The following is a 16,345-nucleotide window of genomic DNA, read 5'->3' as shown; positions in this document are numbered from 1 at the left end:
GTGGGAGGGAAGGGAAAACAGAAAACAACAACAGAGGAAAAGGCAGGCTGGCCTGCCACTCGGTAGAGTAAATAAGAGGTGAGAAGAGAGGCAAAATATTACACAGTTAATTATAAGACAAATTATAAGAATAAAAGTACAAGTGCCCAATGTGGGTTGAGATTGCTAGAAATGATTTTATAACCATGAACTTCAAGGGATTCCAGAATAGTGAATACAAAACGTTCCTATGGGGTGGTTGGGGATTTTTTTTTATTTTCTTTTTACATATTTTCCAGCAACCCCACTCTTGGGCATATATCCAGACAAAACCTTCCTTAAAAAAGACACATGCACTCATGTGTTCATTGCAGCACTATTCACAATATCCAAGACATGGAAACAACCCAAATGTCCATCGACAGATGATTGGATTAGGAAGATGTGGTATATATACATGACAGAATACTACTCAGCCATAAAAAAGAACGAAATAATGTCATCTGCAGCAACATGCATGGAACTAGAGACTCTCATACTGAGTGAAGTAAGTCTGAAGGCAAATTTTGTCATATGATCTTTGTTTTTTTTTCCTCAATACTATGAGTTTTAGAAATAAAACATATATGTTAGCTATAGTAACAAGACAGTCATTCAAAGAAATATTTAGAAGAGTCCTCCACTGTTGACTACACAGAAATGCAATTATGGGACTCAGAGTTACTCCCCTGCTTGGAAGAGCAGTCTGGAAACTGCCAATCTGGAGTGAATTCTGTCTTTTCTGAGAATATTTTAAGAAAAGTGGTGGAGAAATTTTTGAAAGGCAAAGCTATACTAATTACATTCAGACAAGTTTCCTTTTTCTTCCTCCACAGAACACAGAAGTGGCTGTAGGGCTTTCTTTTCCCAGCCATAGCAAGCATCTAGTAATTCCCTACCTTAGGAAAACCCTTCTTAGACATTCTCACCAACTCAGAGGAAGGGGAGGGCGCAAACACCGTAATTAACCAGAGAGAAATGGTATTCCCACCAAAACCACGGAAACCTTTCTTCAGCAAGAAGTAGAAAGAGGGAGCTACAGTAAACAGGCTCTCTACTGAGGATGTCTGCTCCCTGCCTGCACTGGGAACTTTGCAAAATAACTAGGGCTTCTGCTTCTTTTTTTAATAGTAGCTATTTCCAACACACTTCAACTGGATGTTTGTGGTAGTGGTTGGTTCTGACCTGTTATGATTTTCGATAGTTTTCTATTTGGATTAGTTAAGAATTATGTTTCCGAAGTCAACTCCAATGATGTCCTTTACTAACATGCAGAATGAAACTTTTCCAAACAGAAAAAGCTGAAAATCTCACCTAGTGTAATTTTTGTCATTAAACATAGAAGAAAAACCAGACAAGACGCAGGAAGACCAAAGGGGGAAACCAGGTCCCCCAGACACCATGACTGCCAGGGTGACAGAGTCTTATATTTGCCATCTGTCTCCAAAGCAGTCTTAATCTCAAACTGAGAGTCAGAGCTGGGGTAGATCATTCAAGATCAAGGTTTGGTGATAATTACATATTTGCAACTTCTTTTCTACTTGGCATGAGGCTACTAAACTCAGAAAATGATGAGGAGGTTAGAAAAAGTTTTGGTTTGGTGATGTAACAATGCAGACTTCAGTGTCTCTATTTATGTGGGGTTGGGGGGGGGGTATAAAATTTATTTTCTAAGCCAACAAGAAAATCCTACCATTAGACCTGGGGTCAGATCTTATGAAAAGTGAAACATAAATTTCAGAGTCACTCTTTAAGAAAAAGAATATAAAAAATTTAAGAATAGAAATTTGGGTATGAAAACGAATATTTAGAAGTTAGAATGGCATCTTACAAATCGCAAAGTTTAAGACGCTGCAAATACTACAAATACAAAAGTTAAAAGAAAACTTATTAGTTAACTGCCTAATATACCTCTGAAATATCATTGCCACATGTTTGGGCTGCATTCTTTTTGATGATCTCTTCCAGTGATATTTTACAATATTCTCTACAGAGAAAAATTTCACCTAATTCAATCTTCTTTCCAGAACTTCTGATCAGGACATGTCATTTATTCTTGAAAAACCTATAAATTTTTTTTGTCCCACTTCATAACCCATTATAAGTAAAGTCATATAGATGTTTTGGGTTGCCTTTACATTTGGGAAAACTTCTATCAAGTTTCTTTTCTTAGGAGTTCCCGTCGTGGCACAATGGTTAGTGAATCTGACTAGGAACCATGAGGTTGCAGGTTCGATCCCTGGCCTTGCTCAGTGGGTTAAGGATCCGGCATTGCTCTGAGCTGTGGTATGCCCTAGCTTGGATCCCATGTTGCTGTGGCTGTGGCTTAGGCTGGTGGCTACAGCTCCAATTAGACCCCTAGCCTGGGAACCTCCATATGCTGCAGAAGCAGCCCTAGAAAAGGCAAAAAGACCAAAAAGATAAAATAAAGTTTCTTTTTTTAGGTGAGCTGTAATATTCAGGGTACTAGAGGACGTCTTAAATATTCTTTACCTTGGCAACATTATTGACCACATTGCCAGGGCCTCCCAGAGCCAGGAGACAGGTCTACATCAGGGAGAAGCCTTGAGGGTTAAATTCCATCCACTGAATGGTAAATCCACCTTGGCACACCATGTATAATCCCTACCTATACATGCATCTTTTCTTTTTTTTTTCCTGATTTTTAGGGGAACATCCTCGACATAAGGAGTTTCCCAGGCTAGGGGTTGAATTAGAGTTGTAGCCACTGGCCTACACCACAGCCACAGCAATGCCAGATCCGAGTCTCATCTGCGACCTACACCACAGCTCATGGCAATGCCAGATCCTTAACCCACTGATCGAGGCCAGGGATAGAAACTTTATCCTCATGGATGCTAGTCAGATTCATTTCTGCTGAGCCATGACCGGAACTCCCCTGTATGCACCTTTGAATTCCCCCAATCCTTCCAAATGAAGTGTCTGTTTTGTCAGAAAACCTAAACTCCTTGATGTCATAACTATGCCATGATTCAGCCACGACTCTACTACCTGATGTACATGTTTCATTTCCCATATTATTTCTCTTATTCTCTAGAGTTGTCTAACACCCATGCTATAGTGGAGAAGGGGTTTATATCAACTGAGGTGGCCTGTTCCAGGAAAGAATAGCAATTAGGGTCTAGGTCCCCAAACCAGACTATCTGGGTTCCAACCCCAACATAAACATTTGCTAAGTGGGTGGCCTTAGTTAATTTCTCTGGTCTTCAGAGAACCTACAATGAGCATTTTAAAGTCTACCTCATTGAGTTTGGGGAGGTAAAATAATACCTGTGAAGTGCTCAGTGTGGTCCATGCAGCAGCAATAAGTAGCTACATGCATTATTATACATCCCCTGGAATCTCTGGAGTGAAGCTTTCTCAAGGTAGGAAAGCCATCCACAGGGGCAGGAGCCAATGGCATTTCCTTCTGCAGGGAAGTTCTGCAGGTTTAGGACAACCCACAGTCACCCACAAGGCAGCAGAGTGAGTTTCCTGCTACGGCCAATGGATCCTTCATTAACAACTTAGGCAGATAAGTTTACAGCTTTAGCAGATTAAGTTCTATCGTGGCAAATGTTGAAAATGTGCCCTGATTCCATATTTCCCTTCAAAGGCATTTATTTGTGTTTGTTCTGCCAAACCCCAGCCTCCTAAAATGCAGTTTTTACAATCCTATACCTTGTAGAATATCATAAGGGCCTTTTCACTTCTTTACACTGTTCTGACTTTCCTGTTTCTTTAAAAAGGCTTGACAAGGTTATGGATCAACTCAAATAAAATATTTACAATGGGAGAAGAAAACATCCAGATAAGCTGCACTTTGCCTCATGTTCCCAATACACAGAGGAAATGCAGCTAAAGCCCTGGGAAATCTTGACGAAACTGGAGAAGTGAAACACTGGAGAGAACAGGTCAAATGAATGGAGCTAAAGTTTCCTGCAGGAAAAGACAAGCCACGAAAAACTGAATTTCCCCAAAGAAATACAACTCTGTGATTACAGCCGAACACTTAGCTTTTTCATTAATGAGCAATCTCTCCACTCCAGGGAAAATATGATACAATCAACAAAAATGAATTTTATACCCCAACACCAAAGGTGTGTTGTTGGTACAGATCCACCCCTGGCACTGAAGCCCGGGGTAGGAGGATAAACAGGGGCCCACATGCCACAGATCAGAATATTGAAAGTTATAAATCATGACAACAAGTTGTTCGATAAGATAAGTTTTATGCTTCTACCTTGATTGACAAATATACCTTCATAACATCTTGGAAGACCAAGTTCAACTTTCAAACTATATAGAGTCCAGAATTCGAACTGGAGGACCATCATCCCAGGCCTAGCTGATCACCTACCTTCCTCTTTCCAATACCTGCTCCATCCGGCATCAAGCGGAGCCTTGTGACATGTGTAAAACACCCAAATCTTTTTTTTTTTCCTTTTGGTTTTTAGAGCTGCACCTGGAGCACATGGAAGTTCCCAGGCTAGGGGTCAAATCGGAGGCATAGCTGCTGACCTACACCACAGCCGCGACATCACTGGACCCTTATCCCACTGAGTGAGGCCAGGGATCGAACCCACATCCTCAAGGGTTCAATAACCTGCTGAGCCACAATGTGAACTCCCCAAGTCTTAGCACTCACACTGCCATACACCCCACACATACACAGCTGCCCCTTCCCCACGCCTCAGGCCCATAGACCAGTGGTTGTGAAGGCCCCAAGAAAATGGGTGCAATGGTCAATGTAGGCTGAAAAAGATTTTCCCTAGCGATCTGAACAGTGAATCTGGGGTCCCCAGACACCTGAAACATGACCTAAAAGAGGGGAATCTTTGGATTCAGAGGCCCAGAGTTACCTCACCCCAAAGACAGGGGCTTGACTAGAGAAGAATAAAATCAGTGGCCCCCAAACCCAGGGCAGGGGTTCCTTTAGCCCATATACTAAGCCTATATTTTAATGGAGCTAAAAAACATGACCTAAAAGAGGGGAATCTTTGGATTCAGAGGCCCAGAGTTACCTCACCCCAAAGACAGGGGCTTGACTAGAGAAGAATAAAATCAGTGGCCCCCAAACCCAGGGCAGGGGTTCCTTTAGCCCATATACTAAGCCTATATTTAATGGAGCTAAAAAACTGAATATCTCATTAACCCAAAAAGAAAAAAATAAATACAATAAAGAGCTCCAGGTCTTGAGAGTGGGCAGCCTTTCCCAGATATAATCTCATCCATCACAGGGACTTGCCCTCCTCTAAATCCATTCTAATGATCTAGAGCTTCAGCCCTGTGAACAAAATACAGTCACCAGTGAACTCTTAAGAGGCTATGCAGGAGATCCTAAGCTGACCGCAGGCGAGGAGGCAGTGGCTCCATGGTGAGCACAAAGACCTCAAACGCTGACTGTGGCAGGGAAAAGGCAGAAGAGTATTAACCACTTCCAGGTTTTCCAGTGAGTTGGACCTCAAAAGTCAAATCATGCCCCTTTGTGACAGTGGGTCAACTCTACTCTCTCTCCAGCAGCCATGTGAGGTCTATACACAGATGCTGGTCCTATATGCCTGGAAGCTAGGGGTTGACGGTACACATCTTTGACAATGGTGCCTGTCCAAAAGCTATAAATGGTCAAAGGCAGGGGTTACCAGCAACAGTTCCCACCACCAAAACGCAACAATCTGCTATTGCGAGGAATAGCAGAGTTAACTTGAGGAAGAAAAAAAATCTTTATCTTCTCTTGATTTTCCTGTAGTACCACAACAATCAGGTGACAATCAGGAAAGAGGCAGATCATGCGAGCAAAACAAATCATGATCTAAGGAGCATTGAGTGGATATCAGATGGTAAGTTTCCCCTTTCTTTTTTTGCTTTTTAGCATAGGGAGTTTCCCAGGTTAGGGGTCTAATCAGAGCTACAACTGCCAGCCTGTGCCACAGCCACAGCAACGCAGGATCCGAGCTGCGTCTGTGACCTACACCACTGGTCATGGCAATGCTGGATCCTCAACCCACTGAGCAAAGCCAGGGATCAGACCCGCAACCCCATGGCTCTGAGTTGGATTTGTTCTGCTGCGCCACAATGGGAACTCCAAGTTTCTCCTTTCTTGACTATGCCATCCCTTGACCTACGAGCTAACTTCTGTCCCAATACACATACACCATGGAAAAGGGCCGAGCAAAATGCAAGCAGGGCCAGGTTAGAAAACACACATACCCCTGAATTGACCTTGCGCAGCCTCTGTCTTCCTCATTTATAAAACAAAGATAATGAAACTTATCCTGTAGGTTTCTTCCACAGATTAAATTAGATAATGTCAGGTGGCCAGCTCAGAGTGGACTCTCAAAGGTTAGTCCTCCCTGCTTCTGATCTGTCCCTGAGATGAGCCAATTTCCAAACCCCCTGGCACATCCAGCAAAAAAGGAGAATTACTGTTATCCAGCCTTAGTTAGAAGCAACAAGTACACAGGGAGCAAAATATGACAGGGAAAAGAAGTGTGAAATAAATGGTTAGCATTTTTGCTGCTAAGGCCTTTTGGCCAAGTCATTACCACTGAAAATCATGACTTTATCTGCTGCAATTGTACATAACAGACCTGGAAGGCAGAAGCCAATGAGGTGACAGAGTTATGCTTTTCTGTGGAAATTGGCTAAATCATGCCATGCTGTAGCCAGGAAGTACATTTCCTCCACACCCTATTTTCAACTGTTTTGGTGGTTTGCATCAGGCCTAAATAATATCCACGCTGCTCTTCGCAGACAGCCGCTGCCCCAGGGCTGCACTTCCCTTAGACCGACTCTGCTTCACTGCTTATAAACCAAAACAGAAGACCCTGATGAAAAAAGAAACTTCAAAGCTAAACTTAGATTTCTGCATTTCATTTTTAATAAAGTCTCTTCTCCATAACCTTCTAGAAAAAAAAAAAATGAGAGGATTCAGTACATACTAAAATGGCTTTGTGAAACTTTTAAAAAGTTTTGCAATGGCTTCAAATGCCCTATACAAATTCAAAACATATAGCTAAAAGGGTTGGTTACAAACTTCTAGTAGCTTTCCATCAGGTGTGTCAGAAGCTGAAGCATCTTTTTCCATAGCTCATCCGAATACACAAACCAATGACATAGTCTAAAACAGCCAAACTGCCTATTGAGATCAGAGTCAAAACTCTTCTCACTAAAAGCAAAGATTTTACTGTTCAGACCCAACACCCAATAAACAGTGGCTGCCTGGTTGTTAAAATGTTCCACGGGGTTGCACGACCTCCAAGAGGATGAAGTGGAGGCTCAGCCCAGTATCTCCTGGGCCCTAAGTGATGTGCCAGGCGCTACAAGAGACCCTAGAGACTGAGAAATGAGTAAGACAAACCCACTGCCTTTGAGAGAATTAAAAGCCTAGTGGGCAAAAGAGTCACATAAAAATATAATTCTGCCTCATTACCAGTGAAAAGAGAGCCCTATCCCAGAGTTCCCTGGCAGCTAGCAGGTTAAGGATCCAGCATTGTCACTGCTGTGGCTTGGGTTGCTGCTGTGGTGCAGGTTCAGTCCCTGGCCTGGGATCTTCCACATGCTGTGGGCATGGCCAAAAAGAGAGAGAGAGAGAAAGAGAAAGAGAGAGGCCTGTCTCTTGAAGAGAAACTTTTGGTACACCTGGGACATAGAAAGCAGGTTTCCTTAAGATGACACTTGAGGCAAATCTTATGAGTGCAAATTATCCAGGAGGCAGGTGTTCCAGAAGGACAGTAGCTTGAACAAAGGCACAGCTGCCTACCCTGCTCCCAGCCAATGCACGCAGGATGTAGGATGCTGAGTTTGGAATGGAAAGGAGGCACCTTGGTGGGATGTGAAGCTGCAAGTAGCAGATAGGAACAGGTCACTGAAGGCTTTGGTAGGCCTGCTGAAGGACTTAGTAATAATATGAAAATTAGTATTTGTTGAGCAATTACCACATTGCAGGCACTATGTTACGCACTTTAAAGCATTTTTTGATTTACTCTTCCCCATAACTCTACCATCCTCTTTTTACAATGAGGGCATTGAGGGTTAAAAAAGTAACAGACTACACAGCCAGTAAGTGGGAGATGGGTCTGGACCCAGGATGGCCTGACTGCAAAGAGGGTATCCTATAGTCTTCTACCTCCAGCCTCCCTTAAAGGAAAGACTGGATGTACATTTTGGGTCCATCATGCTGGCTGCAGAGAACTGAGGTGGCCCAACTTGGGGCATGAAACAAGGCAAGTACAGAAAGGAAGAGATCAATGAAAACACATTCAGAGGGACTGTGGAGGGACTGGAAGGAAACATTCAACACCCAGCAGAGAGGTTTTGACAAAAGGGTCTAATATTCAATAATGCTTCTAAGTACCCAGGGTTAAAATAAGCATCCTTTTCTGGCCCTCAACATGTCCATATGTTAGACTCAACAGGGGCAAGGACTGGGCCTGTCATTCATTCAAGATAATGTTTCTGGGTCTGAGTCTCCTGCCTGGCACAAAGTGATACACTACAAATACTATTGAGAGGGAAGAATGAAGAATAGCCACTTTCTGCAATGGCACCACTGAAGGGTCATTCTGGTTTCTTTTCTTATTTTTGGTCTTACCTGAAGTATGAGGAAGTTCCTAGGTCAGAGATCGAACCCATGCCACAGCAGTGACCTGAGCCACAGCAGTGACAATGCCTGATCCTTAACCAATAGGCCACCAGGGAACTCCCCAAGGTGTCATTCTGAATTGGAAAAATGGGATTAAAATTTAAAAAAGAAAAATTTTAAAGTTGTGTTAATAACTGAAATGGAGACCAAGTAGCATGCATGCTGGCTCCATAGACAGCAATGAGGATGCACCACTTTAAGGCAGGGTGCCACCTTGAAAAAAATGCAAGGAATCCAAAATGTGATGAGTATCTTATATATACCAAAACTGCTTAAAAATAAAATGTTAGCAATGGAAGTGGCCTAGAGGTGAAAATGCGCTTTCTGGGAATAAAAACAAATAGACCATAGACCAAAGATCAAATTCTGAACCTAGTGGTTTCCTGTCTGTGACTCTAGCAAAATCAGCAGTGATTTGGAGAAAGAATTTTATCCATATGACACTTTTACCAACACTGAGTTCTCAACAAGAATCTCTTGTTAGGTGTTTGAAAAGTAAAAGTCATATTTTCATATATGAAGCGTTTTCAAACATTTAAAGTTTTCCCTCCACGAATAATTATTAAATTTGGAGCATATAGGAAGAGTGAATCTACTAAGTCAAAAATAAAAACTAAAAAACATTTAAGTATATATCTTAGTGAAGTTTGCTCTTATGCTGAAATCTTCTGCTCACTTGTCAATATACTGAACATAAGATGGATTTTTTTTAAGTAACTTGAGATGAGGCTATAAACAATTTCATTTCCTTTTATCTTATCATGCATTAACATATTTTGAAAAAAATGTCTTTACAGTTTACCGCTTATGTTAGGAAAATCTGAAACTATTTACTTCCCTGGAAAATGCAATGCAAGTGGAATTACGTTTCTTGTCTTCATTAGAGCTACCTTTGACCTTCAATTATCTTCAAAAATATAATTTCAAATGAATACTAATTCAAAACGATTCCTTAGCTCAACCATTTTGAGGCTTTAATTCCACAGAAATATGACATCTGCAGGGTTTGTAACACTGTTGAAAAGCCCAAATAAAGCACCAGTAGACTTTTAAGATAATTATTTAAAAGTGTGTATAGAGATGAACTAAAACTGACTCATGAACTACTGAGCCTGGAATCTGCAAATCATAAATCTTATCCTTGTAAACAAAACCTAACAAACTCAGGGCCTGCTAATTTCCTTCTTTCGTAATCTGAAACAAAAGTTTTAATGACTTTCAATGTACATAGAAAATTAAGGGTGCCCATTAAAATATTTATTGGCAAACTATAACTCAGTTTTTAAGAGTCTCATGTACAATCAGAGAGAACTGAACACTCTGGTACTGCAATGTAAGAAAACATCCAAGAATAAAGCGGTGGGATTTTATTAAACTGTAGAACTCAAATTTGCATTAGGATTTTTTGTTTACAATAGTGCTTCTTCCTCATTCCATCAGAAACTCCCATCCTCACGCCACCCTCGATATAAGACAATTTTTAAAAGTTCTCAATCCACTTCAAGTACTCTGAACTGTCCCATGGAGAACATGGTGCAAATTTCTTCTAAACAAAACTAAAGGGAAGTCTGCCTCTGGTCCTTGGTAAACAAAGTGTGTGCCTTAGAGCCACAGGGGCTGTCAGATCTTCTACAAGTTATTCCAAATCTATACAGTGCATCTCCAGGTCACCAAAGGGCAAAAGAGAGACATTAGGTATTAAAGATGAAAGGAACGGAAAATGATCCAAGTCTAACCACATCATTTCACAGATGCAGAGACTGAGGCCCAGAAAGGTCCAAAGACTCAGTTACCAGACCCTAGATGCAGCTCCTCAGTTCTGTAGATCAGAGGTACAAAATTTCTAACGTTTAAGGTCTCAGAGGTTTGGTACTTTCCATAATAAATCAGTAAGAACGCAATTCTTGCATTTTTTCTCTCCTCAAAACTCTCTAGAGATCAAGATCAGGTGGGTAGGGGATTTAGGATTTTAACCCTTCCTTTCCACCAAACGTAATGAACCTCCGAGCCTGGAAGGCGGGGTTGTTCGGTCCAGGCAACATCTCCAGCACCTAGCACGCAGCATCAAGCACCAGTACCTAGCAGGCACTCGGTAAATACTCTGCCTTCCACCTGACAACCCCCACTCCCTGCCCCATCCACTCCAAGCCAGCAGTGGAGCCAGAAAACTTTCCTTTGCCAACGCTCCTTTTCTTGGAACTTTTTTTCAGTAACTCCAGGCCAAGAAGCCAGCCGACGTAGGGGCATGTGGCCTTTGCCAGGAGCTGAGGATGGGGTGTCCTGCCCTTTAGGGGCTGCTAAGCGATCCTGGGCCGGGAACCAGGTGTGCCCGCCGCTCGGAGGCCGCCCGGGCCGCGTCCTGACTCTGCAGATCACCAACTTCTCAAACTTCCCTTTCCGGGGGTGGGGGCGGCCAGGACTGCCGGCACGGCGCCCTTCCTTCCCGCACAAAGGGGGCCGGGTGCGCCCCGCGCCCCCCGCCACGGCCACGCTCCGGGTTTTTGGAAAAGAAAAACGCACACGTCCCCGCGCGGGGCGCCGGGCCGCGGGGATCGGGGACACGTCCCGGCTTCCGCCCGCGCTCGCAGCCCGGGCCACTGTCAAGCGCAACCCGGTGGGGACACGGGGACCCCAGCGCCGAGACCGGGTAGGGGCCACTCACCCGACTTGGGAACGTGCGGCGGGATCGTGCTGGCGATGCGCGTCCACAGGACGACGTGCAGCGGCCACAGGCCCCCGAGCAGCCCCCGGCCCATGGCAGCCCCCGCCGCTCGGCATAGACCGGCCCGAGCGCGCCCGCTGCGCCTCCACCCGCGCCCTCCGGACCCGCGCCGGGCGCCGGCAGCGGTGCGGCCAGATGTGGCGCCGCCCGGCGCGCGCAGGGGTAGCAGCGGGCGAGGCGCAGGGGCCCGGGCGGCCGAGGGGGTGCGCGGGAGGCCGGCCCGGCCGGCGGGTGCGCGCGCGGGGTGTCGTCGGGCCGGGCGCGCGAGTGACTCACGACTTCTCCCTGGCGCTGCGGGGGAAACAGGAAACTCCTCGCCAACAGCTGGGCAGGACCTCTCGCCGCCCCGGAGCCTGCTCCCCCGGCCCGGCTCCCGGCCCTCGCCCTCCCTCGCAGCTGCCAATCACGTCCCCGGGACTGCCCCTCCGGGGCTCTGGCAGACTTTGAGCTACCCCTCGCTGCTGTTGCCGGTTCCTCGCTCGAGGACCTACTGTGGAGCGACCTAGTGCAAGGGTTACAGAAAGTCACTGAACGCAGAAAGCATGAGCCCTTTCCAAAGCACCCGTGCGAAGCATTCTCCCCTCCCCACTACCCTTTTTGAGTTTGTTCTTCAGTGCTTTAGAACGGAGTTTTCAAACTCCCAGGGGCAACCCAGCAGTGGGTGCTGAAACCCGAGTTGTGAGCACGTTTTTTGGTTTTCAAATAGAAGAGTAAGTATTGTCTCATTAAACTTTTGTTTCAATTATGTATGCCTACACTGTCACATTGTGATACATGTTTCTTACTGAAGGAGAAAGTCCAAAACTTTGTCTCCAAGTTTAATGTACTTATGGACTCCCTGAAAGTCTCGTTAAAATGCGGATTCTGCCTCAGTTCCTCTAAAAGACAGCATTTTGATAAGTTCTTGGATGATATCTCCCATTTTGAACCGGCTTTTTTTCCTGGGGGTGACTCAGTGAGTAATTGTACATGGTAAGACATCACAGAGTGGTAACAGTGGAAAATGTTACCTTCACTGTGTATCAGGTATGGCAGAAAGTGTGAAAATAGTGGCCTGGGACTCAGCTAAGTGCCAGGTCTTGCCTCCTAATGCTGCCTGTGACAGGAGAGAACCCTGAGTCTGTCCCCTGAAAAAGGGGACATTGGTGGTAGCAGAACAGGACCAACTTTAAACTTTCCCTACTTGCTAGGTTGACCAGGTTTGCCCCAAACCATTTTGATGTACATCTGTTCCAAAACTAAATTATTAATAGAACCCTTTTCTTGTTCCCATGTGTCTCAGTTGGATAATGACTTATATGCTCACCCTACTTTCAGCCTTCCAAGTACAGCGTTCCCATCAGGAGACCTTTCACAATAAACTCCTTTATCTGAGAGAAAACTTGTTTGCAGAGGCAGGTGGCCAGGCTTACGTAGAATAAAGGCAACTAACTCTCCCTGGAAACCCAACCCCTGAAATCTTCCCTATCAATCTACGTTCTTCTGCTTGATCCTGGAGCCTTAAGTCTTGTCACCATTGTTCCACCCAGCCCTGCAGCTGCCTCTGAATGTGTCTTTTAGGAAAAGACTACTTCCTAGCTCTTGAATTTAGGAGCAGGAAGTGTGGTGAAATCACCAGGGCTGGACATCTTCCTTCCCACCAGCAGCCTCGCCAAAGCCACTCAAACCATGGAGGAAAGTTGAGTTCAAAATCAGCTTCTCCCTGTTTCCTCCACAGCTACCACCCCTGCCACCCACCACCATCCCTTGAGCAGGGGTCTCCCAAGCACTTGTCCCCAGTTAGGGCCATTCTGGGCCTTTTCACTCAGTTTCTCAAATCAGAGCAAAAAGTTGGATTTTCAAAAAGCAAACCTGATTATACCAACCCTTCTATTAAAATCACTCAATGGCTTCCTGCTGCTCTTGAGACAGGGAGAAAACATATCCTTTAAGGTGATTTTGAGTCCCCTCCTGTCTTCCCTTGGGCTTCTCCTCTCCTGCTGAGAGCACCTCCAGGCTCCTAGAATGAGCCTCCGTTCCTCAGGCCCCAGCTTCGCCCCTTCCCCCAGGCACATTTCCCCTCCTCTGTCTTTCCTTGCCTCTCCACCCAGCCAAATCCTGGTCTTCCTGGGGTGAATTGTGACTTCCTTGATGGGTGAGCTCTCCCTGACCTCCCCCCCCAGCAGACATTTTATTATAGATTCCCTTGGCACCATCGGCCTGCCCACTACAGCTGTAGTTTTGTAATAATCTGTGCCATTCTTTCCTTTCCCTTCTCTTTGGACTCAAGTCCAGATTTCTTGAGGACAGGAGTGATACCTTAGCTTCCACTCACTACTGTATCCCCAGGACCTAGATATTTAATAGGTATTTTTTGGATAAATGAACAAAGGAGGCCCTCAAGATTCATAAAAAAAATGCAATTAATTTCCTCAATAACTCTTAATAAATTAATCATTCTAATGATTTTATAACTCAGGGAAAGGCATTCTAATACCTAACAAATTGAGATATAAACTGACTAGAGTTTTAGCGGAGGATGATGTCATACTACTTCCTTTTCTTAAAAATGGAGAAGTAGGTGGTTTTGTTTTTTGGGTTTTTTTTTTTTCTTTTCTTCTAAATTTACCCCAAGTTCCTCTGGAGAGTATGTATACACTTCCTTACTCCCCAAAATACATGGAGGCAAATAAATGCTCAATTGACTCCAAAGGCCTTCTTTTTTATATTTGTTGCAAAGAACAAATGTTTTACATTGTTAGCAGCCAGATTTGAGGTATCTGATTCTGTGGTGGAATATTTAACTGGTGGTCTCTGTCTTCATATATGACTAAAGTTGGGTTTAATTTTGTTTGCCTTTAACATTTCTGATTTAATCCTAATCTCCTGTGAAGTTAAGTCTGAATTCATTGCAAAGTGCAAGCTTGTCTCTCAGAAACTATCACAGTGAAATCAGAGCCATGTAAACACTTGTATATTGCAATTGGACAATCTTAAAAATGTGTCAGTATGACCTTCCTTTTGGGAGCCTCACTGAAAGAGCACTCTGATACTCTCAATCAAGATGTGATCTTCACACAAAGTTGTGTATTTAACTTAATACAAATTTCTGTGTATTCACATAGGTGGTTAAGATACAGATGGAAAATGCAGGCCATTTGCTGATGGAAATAAAAAAATAAAAGCATGACTCAGGGCTCGAAAAACAAAGAGAGTACTTTTTAAGTCCTGACCAAGTTGAAAAAACAATAAAAACCAACTTGAACGAAAGTTAAACTGCTTGAATATCTTCGCTTGTCCAGCTTTACAAACTCTGACACACACGCAGAAAAACAACTGGACTGGATCAAAATGTGGTTAATGTCAGCCCTGCATTTCCCAGTTGTGATGAGGCAAGAACTTGTGTCTCCCCTGAACTTTTGGACACGCAGCTGTTGAGGTTACTGGCAATTAAATCTGTGAACAGGGAGATTCCTCTTCATGTAAATCACCATTCTGCATTCTCAGTTCTTATCTCTGGACCAATTTTCCTTCCATTGTGAGGCAGACCAATAGCACTGAGACAATAGTGAACTTGTGAGGGACCCCCCAGCCTCTCAGGTCATCCTGGATGCTAGCTCCTCCAGGAAATACTTTGTGATGCCTCCAGTTATTTGAGATCTCCTCCCCCTGGGAGAACCCCCAGGAGCATTTAGTTTATTTAATCTATTTTTTAATGTTTGTCCTATGTGGTATCATTATTCATTTATTTGTAGAAGTTCTATCCCCTAATTGTTAAGTCCTCAAAAGCACAGATTATCTTTTCAACTTGGAATCCTATTCTGTGCCCTGCTGTACCCAATGTCTGTTTCTTGTCTTCACCAGAGGGAAAGATGAAAATGACGCTTTCTCTAATCCATTTCCTTCTTTGCAGTTCTTTACAGATATTAAGAGACACTGTGATTCTAACAGACATTTACAGAAAGCATGGACAGCTTCTTTTGGGTACTTTTTTAAATTACAAAAGTGATATATGTTCATTTTAGGTAGAAAAAACCTGAAATACAGATAAGCCAAGGGCAGAAAATAAAAAGAATCCTTCATCCTACCACCCAGTGAGAAGTCCTGAAGTTTTTGGAGAAAATTCTCACAATATTACTTCACACTCCACCTCGTGGGTGAAGAAACTGAGGTTTAAAGAGATTCACTATCTGGCAAAAGTCACAGAGCTAGTAAGGACCAGAGCCTGGGTGTGAATGAGGACTGACTAGCTCCAGAGTCTATACTCTAGGATAAGCTGATCAGCCTGGTCACCCTTGTATTTGAGGATGTCTCTGGAATGATGAGAGCCACCCTTTGCTTCCTTCTCTCTTATTCATTAATCAGCCACTGCTGTTCTTTGTCCATAGGGAAGTCCTTTTGCTTGGCTCACATCTTGTATACACCTGGCACAATTCATGGGCACAGCCACTGAATAACTACTTTGTCTAGTGCCTTGGAGACTAGCCTGTCACCTCCTTCCTGTGGCTTCCATCTTGCTGTTGTATCGCCATGGTATTCACTGAATTGTACCCCCCCCCAAAATTCATGGGTTAAAGCCCTACCCTACCTTAAGACTATATTTGAAGATAGGAGCTTTAAAGAGGTAATTAAGATTAAATGAGGCCCGAGGTGGGGCCCTGGCCCAATGTGATGGATGACTTTATAAGAAGAGGAAGGTACTCCAGAGATGCTGATGTGAATTCACAGGGGGAAAAAACATGGGAACTCACAGCAAAAAGGCAGCCATCTTCAAGCCAAGGAGACAGGCCTCAGGAGCAACCAAACCTGCTGGCACCTTGACCTTGCCCTTCCAGCCTCTAGAACTGTGAGATGAAAATTCTGTTGTTTAAGCTCCTAAATCTGCAGTATTTGCCCCTGGCAGCCCTGGCAAACTAGTTCACTCCGGTCCCTGCATGTTGATCCAGCTATTCCTTCCAAGATCATTACAGGTTTGTTTTCTT

At 44.1% G+C, this 16,345-nt stretch overlaps 1 protein-coding gene across 2 annotated transcripts in view; it reads right to left on the bottom strand.

Moving 5' to 3' along the window:
- TGFBR2 (transforming growth factor beta receptor 2) overlaps positions 1-11,661 on the bottom strand; it is a 91,262-nt gene extending 79,601 nt beyond the window's left edge. Inside the window, exon 1 of one of the 2 annotated variants that reach the window (XM_047769382.1) lies at positions 11,325-11,661. In XM_047769382.1, the coding sequence (XP_047625338.1) occupies positions 11,325-11,418 (94 nt within the window). In that variant the 5' untranslated portion in view covers positions 11,419-11,661. The remainder of the gene's footprint in view (positions 1-11,324) is intronic. The other variant, XM_047769393.1, reaches the window with a different exon arrangement.
- Between the last annotated feature and the right edge of the window lie 4,684 nt (positions 11,662-16,345).

The sequence above is a fragment of the Phacochoerus africanus genome, chromosome 1 (assembly GCF_016906955.1).
Source record: "Phacochoerus africanus isolate WHEZ1 chromosome 1, ROS_Pafr_v1, whole genome shotgun sequence".
In the NCBI taxonomy this organism is placed as follows: Eukaryota; Metazoa; Chordata; class Mammalia; order Artiodactyla; family Suidae; genus Phacochoerus; species Phacochoerus africanus.
This window is presented reverse-complemented; position numbering and strand designations above follow the sequence as displayed.